This window comes from Helicoverpa armigera, chromosome 1 (assembly GCF_030705265.1).
Source record: "Helicoverpa armigera isolate CAAS_96S chromosome 1, ASM3070526v1, whole genome shotgun sequence".
Classification (NCBI taxonomy): domain Eukaryota; kingdom Metazoa; phylum Arthropoda; class Insecta; order Lepidoptera; family Noctuidae; genus Helicoverpa; species Helicoverpa armigera.
This window is the reverse complement of record NC_087120.1, coordinates 15,981,707-15,993,820: the sequence shown is the minus strand read 5'-3', so window position 1 is coordinate 15,993,820 and position 12,114 is coordinate 15,981,707. Positions and strand designations below refer to the sequence as shown.

Sequence of the window (12,114 nt, the reverse complement as noted above, 5' to 3'; positions counted from 1 at the left end):
ATTTTGTTCAAGCATTTGTGAATACAATTTAATAACACTGCTACTTAAACTAGTCTTCGTCGTATATTCTAGCTATCTAAGTACCTACTGATTCTTCTACTAGATAATAACTTTCTTTTATTTTGTTCCATCAAATATGTACACACTATATGTATATACAAACTTAATCTACTTATCTATATAGAGGTACAAACTTAATCTACTTATCTTTAAAAACACTGTAAAAACTGTAAAAAAAACTGTACCTACAAAGATAATAACATAATAACATAGTACATGTACAAGAACATTGATTAGGCGTCGAAGTATCTGTGTAAGAAGAACAAATTACTTGTATATTAAACACGGAGGTAAATGTCTATCTATCTCTAGTAACCAATTCAATGGATGGATAGAATATTAGGAGCAGCCATTAGTGCACAATACATTATCCATGTTTGGTTCCACAGTGGCTGGTGTTGACAGGACGTCATAAGTGGCCTGCACCCTGGCATGCCGTAAATATCTCCACGGAACGAAGATAACGAACGATGAGTGCTGCAACAACCCAAAACGTTTTTTAACCAGTTTTAAATACTTACAAGTTTTTTAGTAAAAAGTTATAGAAACCAGAGCTAGTTTTGTTGACTAGCTAATAATTGTCACAGAGTAAGGAAATATGAGCAGAGATGCCGTAATGCATGTAGGTCAGGCGCCTTCTTCTAGTTTAAATTCGTACGGTGGGCATTAACAAAACGATCAGTTACAAGTGAACTAAGTAGGCGTTCGCGTTCTTTGAGACATCCGTCAAAGATTTTTGGGTCCAAACAAGGCGTGTAATGGCGGAAACAGTAACGTGCCTCATCCCCCGCTCATCCGCATTTTGGCGCGTCAATTTCTTAGGCGTGACACCTCCGCGAGTGATTATGTTCTCCATGACTATAGCGTAAGTGATGTAGGTATTGCCAAATGGCTTGGAAACAAAATATGCAGATAAGCCTGATGGTGAACGATTATAATCGCTTGCGTTGCTGCTTCCCCGCAACACCAGAACAGTTGTTTATTGCCGGTCGATTCTAAAAATTACTATTTTTATTGGTATTTTTGTATAAAACTTGGTAAGTACCTACCTACTTCCTGAGTAAGTAGTACACTTCAGTTGCACTTTGAGAAAAGTAGTGAAAAATTACTTTTAACACTCGTTTTTTTAATTTGCGTACACAAGGACTCTCCGAATCAATAATAATTATAATTAAGGATTAAATGTCATTATAGGAATGCTTGGTTTTTGAAAGTGAGGGAAAGGGTGAGGGTAAAAAAAGCTAATTATTAATAGATTTTTTTTTAATAAATAAATTTTACAAAAATGCTGTAACGAAAACTATAGTTTTCTAAAGTGCTATAAAATTGAATGCGTTGTAACACATTTTTGCTAAAATAAAAGTTAGGTATAAGGCAAAAAATAAATAAAAAGCTGGTCATATACTTATGTATAACTGAATTCGTCACAATCTGCATTTTTGGTTCTTGGTGACGGGCACACGACACCCTCCAATGAGTTTCGTACTGTTCTGTTCGTTCTGACTGCGGCGGAATTCCGCCGTCCCTAGAGTGAAGTTGCGACATGCAGTCAGTCCTCTCTTGCAAGGAATGGGCAGGTACTCTTCGCAGTTACAGGTCTCATGGCCCCTTTCCACTGTATCATATTCAGTCATTGTTGTGACTTCTAGAAGTTGCGTCCTTTCCGTCCTTGTCGATTTTGTATCGTATGCCCTGATGGTGGCTGGTTGTGATATTGGCAGTGACGGTGCAGGAGCAGGTGTTCGTGCAGGCGAGCGGGCAGTTATTCGGGAAGAGGCGCGAGCAGGTGTCCGCGCAGGTGTAAGTACAGGTGTGCGTGAAGGTGCAGGTCCAGGTGCAGGTCCCGCCCGTGCAGCAGCAGCACGTGCCGGTATTTCAATGGGACGTTTTACAGTTGACAGTGTATGCTGCGCAAAACCTCTTTTTTCGAGTTGAAAACCCCTTACTTCCACAACCTTCTGACTAACTTGTGTCTTTCTGTCTGACAATGATTTTTGTGGAGTCTCGGCCAATGAGTTCTGACAGCCTACAGATGATGTTTGAACGCTGCGAGCTCTGTTTATAGCTAAGTTCGCGCAACAAGCAGTTTTTTGTACAGCAATGTATCTGCTAGCTATTGAGCCTTCTGTATCATTCTCTGTGTTCGTGTACTCGTTGCGAAAGTTCTTGTCACTGCGACTCCATTGAGTTTGTACGGCGTACGTCTTCCTGTGGGTTCTGGTGGAGCAACCCACATCTGTAGTTGGTCTTGGTGATGCTTCGTTTGCAGTCTCTCCCTCCATCCCCACTGATTCCAGAATGGTATCCTCCTGGCCGCTCTTCATGACATCGTAATAAAGTTTCTTCGATAAAGCATGCATTGGTAACGTAGCTTATGCACTAGTAGTATGCAACAGAAAAGGAATAAGTAGCTTGAATGGTAAAAGTACTAAAAAAATAGTATATTATAATAAAACAATAATATTTCCCATCTTTGTGACTGTGACATGACCCACTTGGTTTGGTTATAAAATCCAGAGAGTATATAATCACTACGTTTTAATAAACTCCTAGTAAAATACTGACCGCAAAGAGTTATATGTCAGCTGAATGCAAAGAGGTAACATGTGTGGTAAATATAAAGGTCAGTGGGTAACATACCTACAGGTATCTAATATCTACAGAGTAAGAATAAGAATGGCAATATTATATCTACAGAGTAAGGCCCCCCGTGCAGTAAAAGGAATGACGTTGTTTGGGAGCAGGGGCCTGATTCTCCTAAGTTAATAATGACAAAATCGAATAGAAATCGAATCGCAATATAATCGCAATAGCAGTTTTAACCACATCGGGCATTCTGCTACTAATAAAAGACCAATCGTATTCGATTGACATTTGATTGGTGTGCGATTGGTCTGCTATTTTGGTGATTTTGGTCCATACGGTAGTTTGCTGTACAATCATTTTGCAATCGTAAATCATTTGCAGACAAAATTATTCATTATTGAATGACAGAAAAGGATAAAAACGTTTATTTCAAAGAAAAAATAGCGGAATGCCACATACGCTTCAATCGTAATCGAGTTGGGATCGGATCTCAGTCGAATCGAGTCGAATGTGAATCGTATGACGCTTAAGTAAAATTAGGAGAATCGGGGCCCAAGCGGACTAGGCAGCCACGGTATCCTGGCTGCGGCAGCTGACACAACGCGCAAAATATTTAGGTATTTTATTCTAGTTTTCACTATTTTTTGTTATAGCGGCAACAGAAATACCTACATCATCTGTGAAAATTTCAACTCTCTTGCTATCACGGTTCATGAGATACAGCCTGGTGACGGACGGATGGGCGGAGGAGCGAAAACAGTAAGGTCACGTTTTACGCTTTGGGCACGGAACCCTAAAAAAAAGGAGCAAATCGTTCATACCAATACCTAAAGGATCAGCGAGCTACGTTATCGTATTATGAAATACTAAATGAGCAATCGAAAGCGAACTTGAATGTGATAAACATGTTTACGCAAACAAAGGCGCGCGAGACGCAACACCGACCTCTTCTGACATCACGACGCACTACTACAGTCTAACAGGGGCTCGATTCTGCTAATTTTACTTAAGTGACACATACGACTAATATCCAACAGGGGTGCGATTCTCCTAATTTTACTTAAGCGATATAAAATTCACATTCGATTACGATCCAATCACGACTCGATTACGATTGAAGCGTATGTGGCATTCCGCAATTTTTTCTTTGAAATAAACGTTTTTATCCTTTTCTGTCATTTTATAATGAATTATTTTGTTTGCAAATGATTTACGATTGCAATATGATTGTAAACTACCGAATAAACCAAAATCACCAAAATAGCAGACCAATCGAAAACCAATCAAATGTCGTTGGAATACGATTGGTCTTTTATTAGTAGCAGAATGTCCGATTTGGTTAAAACTGCTATTGCGATCATTATTGCGATTCGATTTCTATTCGATTTTTACATTATTAACTTAGGAGAATCGGGGCCCAGAATGCCCGACAACGTTAAAACTGCTATTGCGATTACATTGTTATCCAATTGTCACACAACTTAGCAGAATCGGGCCCCAGACAAACAACATTACCGATTGTTCAAACATAAAACCATAATAAAACCTAATGATGTTGATACGGTAATCATACCTTTTCTTAAAAGTCGACCCATACTTACTGACTAATCTTATCAAGTTCCTATTTTAGATTTCTGTAAGTAATGAAATCTGTAAACATGAGATTTTATCATGTCCACACGGGCCTAAAATTGGTGCTGTAGCATCTTGGAGTGCACACCGAGATTTGCTTGGTGTGACTCCGTGTCGTAGTAGCAGATCCGAGTGCAAACACAGACTATATAATGGCGGGACATTGTCGTTCGTTCATTGGCCGTTAACGAAGATAAGTGGCGACCGAGCGCCACGCAGCTCCATGCGCTCGGAACATATTCGCTCATTCCTCAGTACTTGTCCAGACTCCAGACGCGAAACATCGAGCACCCTCAGCCATCAACCGCCACTCGTGAGTACCAAGAAGTTTTTTAAAGTTTTAACGTTAGCAAATCTACTAATAGAATTAACTCAAATCATTAATTATGAATACGATAGGGCATTCATCGCAAGTGAATTATTTTACGAGGCCGTTACAATTTTTTATTAAGTAGGTACTCCGATAAAAAAAAATTGCAGCTCAATTTTTCAAGTTTTTTGCACTTTTCGTTTTAGTTTAGCTTGGTAATCCATTTGCAAGCTTGTATAGTGCCTAATCACCTTGAATCGAAAGATAGAAACCGGTTAGACACCCTCTTACACCAATGTAGGTGCAGTGGCCTCGTGCTTCAATTCAAATATATTCCCTGATTCTACGTTGATTTTACATATTTTATTAATCTTAATATTCTTTTTTCTCAGCAACAAAATGGTTCTACAAATTAATTCAGTGCTGGTCGTCGATGGCGTCGGGTCCAACTGCACGGACATACTCAACTCGCATGGCATCAGTGTGATCAACAAGCCGAAGATCAGCAAACAAGAACTGCTCCAAGAGATACCGGTAAGTGCTACACACGCAGCAATAACTTTACACGTTGCTTATTGTTCATTTTTATTGCACGTGGTTGTTGCACTTTTTATCTTCAGAGTATTTTTTGTTTGCTGTCGAGTTTAATATCGTCTGATTGTACTCTTTTGTTTTGGGATTGCATTTAATTCTATGAATTTATCAACATCGTGATATTCCTGTATTACGAAAAACATTTTTTTCCTGAACGTTGGCCTGCCCCTCATAATTATAGTTTTAATAGTTCGTCCATGAGCATACTCATTAAGCTACAAATTAACCATTAATTATATTGTCCTCTTCATGGCTAATTTAACGACTTTAACTATTAGGTCACAATTGTACTTACCACATTTCACGCTACCCTCACTTCCAAAAAAAAAATCTTCCTATCAAAGTACTTAATCTAGGCAAAGTAATGAAGCTTTTCGATGTTTTAACAGAAATATGACGCGTTAGTGGTAAGATCAGCGTCTCAAGTGACCAAGGAAGTGCTGGAAGCTGGCGCGAAGCTGAAGGTGGTGGGCAGGGCTGGTGCCGGGGTGGACAACATCGACGTCACGGCCGCGCAGGAGAGAGGCGTGGGGGTCATCAAGTACGTAACAAAGCTAATCATGAAGAGTTTTAATATTCTTTCTTGTTCTAGAACTTTCATTTTTTTTTGTAAGCGGGTAGCTCTATTTTTGTCTTATGTCGTGTCCATTTAGGTTTTTAGCCGACTTCCCAAAAAGGAGGAGGTTCACAATTCGTCGGATATTTTTTTTTTCTTATTATCCGTTATTGCACTCAATATTTAAAAACACATTTTGGAAAAAATGTTGGACTTCTTTATTTCGCCGTTTCTCTCTGTTGAGTATGAATATGATTGCATGGAGAAAACAAAAAAAAAGCTATGAATGGAAGAAACATTTTAGAAGCAAGGCAGGAGAAATAAAAGTGGAACATTTGTCATGATATTTCGTTTACGTTTGTTACAGTGCCCCCGGAGCAAATGCCCTCAGCGCCTGCGAGCTGACCTGCAGCCTGATCCTCAACCTGTCGAGGCATGTAGTCCCTGCCGCCGCAGCCCTGCGCGCCGGCAGGTGGGACCGCGCCCTCTACACCGGCACGGAACTCAACGGCAAGACTCTCGCCATCCTCGGTCTCGGCAGGGTCGGCAGAGAAGTCGCCGTCCGCATGCACTCCTTCGGAATGAAGGTAAACATTCTTTATTCTAGGTCTGTGCGATATCAGCGAATAACCTCGACACATTTCTATGGCGTGCTTAGCCGTCAAAGCGGCATTTTTATTGTGAATAATGTCACTTTGACGGCAAACCACGACTTAAGAAACGAGCATCGTCGTCAACAGCATTTTTTAATGATTTTCTTATGTTTCCATAAACGGAAATGGAATTTGGATTGTGTGGAAATATTAATTGCATTTGGAATTGAATAAACTAGCAGAGTTTACCCATGTGTGTATTGAGGATGAACTTGACCATCTATGTATCGATCTAACAATAAGTGATGATGACACAAATGAATGTAAACTTAAATATACTTACACAGAACTCGCGAATGACCGATAAGATAAGGGGGCAATATTACTTTGCCTAATGGAAATATTCCTGCGACTTTTCTGATGAAATAGCGTCTGATGCAAATTTTAACTTATACCCTGCTAATAAAAAAATCTGCCTTTATTTAGACTATAGTTGTGCATAACTTGCTTTAGCTCTAATTAGCGCTCGCTTGCAACAATGGGCGAATTTTAATGGAATTATTTATTTCGTTGTCTGCTGATGCCAATTGAGTTTTTAACTGGAAGCTTATGAAAGACACGTGTTACACAGATCATCGGCTACGACCCGTTCGTGACGGCGGAGCAGTGCGCCAGCTTCCACGCCACCAAGATGGAGCTCGAACAGATCTGGCCTCTGGCTGATTACATTACACTGCACACTCCTCTCATTGCCTCTACTAAAAGTAAGTACGCATTTATAAGCAACTAGGTATTAGCGTAATCAAATATTTTTGTGACTAGGTTTAATTCAGTGTAGGTAATAATGGATGTACTTGAATTGATTTTAATTAAGGGCATTTAAATAGCATTACACTGCATTTGCACGTAAACAACTACTTTCTGTATAAAATGTGCTAGCCAGTTCATATATTTTTATTTTATGAAACATAATTTATTGGCGATTATAAGCGATTTTCTACTGATTCAACGATTGCATAGAAAGCTTCTTGTGTTGATTTATTTCACGAATTTACAAATATAGGTTATGAAGAAAATTATCGAGATAGTTTACGACCGAGTTAATTATTGGTTAGTTACAAGTAATTTTAAAACAATCGGTTTTACCTAACACATTGTGTGGTTTGTTAATATTCATGAGCTTCACAGCTTAGTTAAAGTGGTGTACAGGTCAGTCGATTACTCAAATATGTTGATATGTTTTTCTTGAGATACAAGTACCTATTTTTTTCAACACATTCGGACACATGAGGATCCAAGATTTAATTTTTTGTAATAGTAGGAGATTGGTACTGATTGGAGTGTCACATTTTAATGACCCGACCCCACCTGTTTTCTGTTACTGTTTGGCACAATCCCACAGTCCAGGTACTAACCTACATATTGTTAACAGATTTCATCAACGCCAAAGTCCTGGGCCAATGTAAGAAAGGCATCAAGATTGTGAACGTAGGACGCGGCGGTCTTATCCAGGAACGTGACCTCCTCGATGGACTGAACTCTGGGCAGGTGAGTTTGTCTTTCAGCTTATCTTTGTACCTCACCCAGTTACAGCCTTTTTATCGTCCCACTGCTGGGCACAGGCCTCTCACACGGAGAAGGATTGAGCGTTAATCACCACGCTTTCTCCAGTCCTTTTTAGTCCAGGTTTCCTCTAGATGTTTTCCTTCCTCTTTTTATCAGCCATTGGTGCCTAAGATAATTAGAAAGTGCATTTGTACTTGCCTGACCTGGAATCGAACCCACGAACTCATACATGAGGTTGGTGCTTGGTAAAGCACCAACCTCAAAAGAAAATGTGGTGGCCTAGTGGGTACACTAGGCCACCACATTTTCTTTTACGGCAACTCTAGTATGATGCAACATTCTTGAAACACAAACGAAAGTATATATTTTAGACGTGCATAATACATTTGTAAGGTGCATTATCAACGTAGTATGATGTTAATGAATGTCGTATTGACCAGGTTGGCGGAGCAGCTCTTGACGTGTTCGAGCAGGAGCCGCCTACAGATCCTTTGACCTTGGAGATCATCCAGCACAAAGCTGTTATTGCTACTCCTCATTTAGGTAAGCTTATTCTTCTTAGCTTATGTCATCATGTCACCATGTCGATAGTAGACTGCCGAACCTGAGGTCCCAGCTTCGATTCCCGGTTCGCTCGACATTTGTGTAATTGAGCATGCTTGATGGCCGTGGTCTGGGTATAATATGTATATATGTAGCTATATATAGTTTTTCAGTTGTTAACTAATAACTTAGATACCATGAGGCCAACCGACCGTGTGTGAAAAAAGGTGTCTCGACATTATTATCCAGAACACACAAGCATTGCCCTTCATGTACTTTTAAAATTGTACATTATATAGGTACTTAACTGTATGATGGTTATAAGGTGTACCTACATACCTCAATGTATTTAACTTATTTTGCATTACAATCACGACTTGCATTGAATAAGCGATTTGTTACGCCACAAAACTATTGTCACTCTGTCCTCCGTCCTTACTTCTAAAGTCTACCTCTATACTATTATCTATCTATGTATATCTATATATATAAAATAAAGTCGTGTTAGTTACTCCACTTATAACTCAAGAACGGCTGTACCGATTTAGCTGAAAGTAGTTTAGAGCCAGGAGAAGGACGGTAGTTTTTGTCACCATCCGGCTAAGGGAAGCAGTTAAATCGGTCCGCGGGCGGAAAGCTAGTAATACTATAAAGCCGATGAGTTTGTTTGTTTGACCGCGCTAATCTCAGGAAGTACTGGTCCGATTTGAAAAATTCTTTCACTGTCAGACAGTCAGGCTATGTGCTACTTTTTATGCGGGTTCGTGCAGAGGTTCCTTAGAAACTATAGCTATGTTTTTTTATCGCAGGTGCTTCAACGAAGGAAGCCCAAGTGCGAGTGGGTCAGGAGATAGCGGAGCAGCTGGTGAACCTCGTGAAGCCTGGCAGCTACAGCACTCCCCTCGCCGAGGTCACCCGTGTCCTCAACAAGCAGGCTTGAACATGGAGTTCCATTATATCTCTCTGTTACAACTATATTTAAGTATAGTTTAATTTATTCTGGTAAATAATAACACTGGTCTACAGCATTTTTGTCCCAAAAGTGAAATATAGAATTAATTCTTGTAGAATATTTGATACGTAATCGAAGTCCATAACATAAAGTTGCACTAGCACGTCAGGATTTGAAGATGTACTCCTCCGAAAGTTCTAAAAACGCGATATTTACGATGTTTGACATTTTTTTTAAGGTCAGCAAAATTGTTTGGTAATTTCTAACTAAAGCATTATACAGTACCTACCATTGATTATAATCACCACTTACTTACACACTAATTCTGGTAGGTATAGACACGCCACTCTCTCTCTTTCAAGCTATTTATCCCACATGGTGGTGGTCTGCTTTCCTAATTTTTCTGCTGGTGGCTCCAGTGAAGTCTACAAAATACTGGAAGCGCATAAACCTGTCCAGGAGCCCGGACCCTGGCGCAAAGTTACAACATGAAAACATGCGGCGTCGACCATGCGGTATCAAATATTCTACAAGAAATTATATACTTATATCACTTTTGGGACAAAAATTATAGCAATTTGCAGACCAGTGTCTTCTTCTTCTTCTTCTTTCTACTGCCCTGTTCCCAAATTTTACTTGGGGTCGGCGCAATGTCATGTATTAATGTACCATGTACACCAGTGTAATTCATTTAAAACTCTATCAGGTATCACGCGTTACATCACATCATATCCTCGAAGTTTTAATATTTATATATGTACACAGCTTATTCTCCTTCAACATCTCAATACTGTTAATCATGATACATTATAGCACTGATAGCAGTTAAGCAAAATTATTGACAAAAAGTACTTTTTCACTACTGAAAAAGCTAGTCTTGAATATAAACAGTTTAGGTATACCTAAACCCTTTCACATATGACATGTCTAAATAATAAACATGTTTAAAAAAAATCAAAAACAAATAGAACCTTCATGATTAAGTAGTTAAGTAATTCTCTAAATCAAACAATCACATTAAAAAATCGTATCGTATCGTCGAAGTTAGTAAATCGTTGTAGGTTTATAGGTAGTATTAAGTCTATTATGTCTTAAGTATCTAGTATTAAGTCAGTTGCAGAAACGTCCAAAAACATTAAAGCTTCTTTAAATCTATTGCTGAAACTTTTTATTTTGTTGATAAAGATAGATTTAATGAAGCTGCTTTAATGGATTTTTGTGCACGGTTAGAATAAGTCTTAGTTTTTAAAAATCACTATACCAGGTACAATCGTTTTCTTTTTTAAGTTTCTTGTAGCAGAATTTTACTTTGAAAAGGCACTCAATTTACAGGCTATGTTTAAGTTTAGTTTAATTTATATAAGAACCGTCAGTTGCAAAAACGTCCAAAAACATTAAAGCTTCTTTAAATCTATTGCTGAAACTTTTTATTTTGTTGATAAAGATAGATTTAATGAAGCTGCTTTAATGGATTTTTGTGCACGGTTAGAATAAGTCTTAGTTTTTAAAAAATCATTATACAGGTACAATCGTTTTCTTTTTTAAGTTTCTTGTAGCAGAATTTTACTTTGAAAAGGCACTCAATTTACAGGCTATGTTTAAGTTTAGTGTTAAGTTTATTTTGAAATAAGTTTTGTCAGAATGCATGAAGTTATTTAGTTAGTTATGTAGTTAGTTTATTTAAAAATAAAATAAAATTATAAAAAAAAAGAAAGGAAAAAACTATTTGAAAAAGGGGCGGGGGGAAAAAGGGGGGAGCAGGGTTTTAACTTTTTATTTAAGTATGCATGTTTTTCTAAATTAATTGGAAGCTGATTGTGGATGCACCAATAAAATTAATCAATATACACTCAACTAAACTCTTATTATTTCATCATCATGTCTCGAGCCTTTTCCCAAGTATGTTGGCCTTCCAGTCTAACCGGGTGCAGCTGAATATCAGTGCTTTACAAGAAGCGACTGCCTTTCTGACCTCAACCCAGTTACCCGGGCAACCCGATACCCTTTGGTAAGACAGCCGGACCTACAGTTTGCCCCCTGAAACACAGTCACATACAGCCTTAGAAAAGTAGCATTATAACTTGCCTGACACACACTCATACTTGCCTCACTCACACTCATGCTCGCCTGACACACCCACATGCCCCATATACTAGAGAGGTTAGTTCTTTAGCGATGAGCCACCCGAACTCACCGCCCACAGACCCACGCCTACGGTCCAATGCAACTTTTCTAAGTTTTATGTAATTTCTAAGTATATCTTGGAGACCAATTGCTGATAAAAAGGTGAAGGAACTCTCATCTTAAGGAAACCTGGACTATAGTCTGAAATCACCAACCCGCATTGAACAAGCGTTGTGATAAAAACAGCAGTGGGACGATAAACTGTAACAGAAATATTAGGCTTTGTACTTAAAAGAATCAATAGGAATAGAAAAAAATACTATTTAGGTTCTGTAGTATTTCAATATCTTTTTTTAGATAAGGATCAATTCAAATGCAGCTACCCAAATAATGGCATAAATACATGCACACATCAAAAAAAGGTTGCGATCACTATGTTATGATTTTTTCTTCTTTTTAGATTCTTTACTTACCCAGCAGAGCCAAGGCCTGCCGGGGCTGCGGGTTGTTCGAAAGAGATACCGCGGCTCTGGTACATAAAAGGCCTATGACGGAACGCTACGGTTTTTAGTCAGTAAGAGTCTGACACTCCCTCACC

The 12,114-nt window shown here is 38.8% G+C and overlaps 1 protein-coding gene across 1 annotated transcript; it reads left to right on the top strand.

The window, feature by feature from the left end:
- Positions 1–4,436: 4,436 nt before the first annotated feature.
- LOC135117314 (D-3-phosphoglycerate dehydrogenase-like) lies at positions 4,437–10,777 on the top strand. The gene is made up of 8 exons (XM_064036303.1): positions 4,437–4,591; positions 4,981–5,122; positions 5,572–5,723; positions 6,106–6,325; positions 6,963–7,095; positions 7,764–7,879; positions 8,338–8,440; positions 9,250–10,777. Exons 2-8 carry the CDS (start codon positions 4,988–4,990, stop codon positions 9,378–9,380), a joined length of 990 nt encoding a protein of 329 aa, XP_063892373.1. The 5' UTR covers positions 4,437–4,591; positions 4,981–4,987; the 3' UTR covers positions 9,381–10,777.
- Positions 10,778–12,114: the final 1,337 nt, after the last annotated feature.

Excerpts from the sequence above, each read along its gene's own strand:
- LOC135117314 (XM_064036303.1), top strand. The coding sequence starts at position 4,988 with ATGGTTCTACAAATTAATTCAGTGCTGGTCGTCGATGGCGTCGGGTCC. Across the intron at positions 5,123-5,571 it reads AACTGCTCCAAGAGATACCG|AAATATGACGCGTTAGTGGT; the intron begins GTAAGTGCTACA and ends ATGTTTTAACAG. Across the intron at positions 8,441-9,249 it reads TATTGCTACTCCTCATTTAG|GTGCTTCAACGAAGGAAGCC; the intron begins GTAAGCTTATTC and ends TTTTTATCGCAG.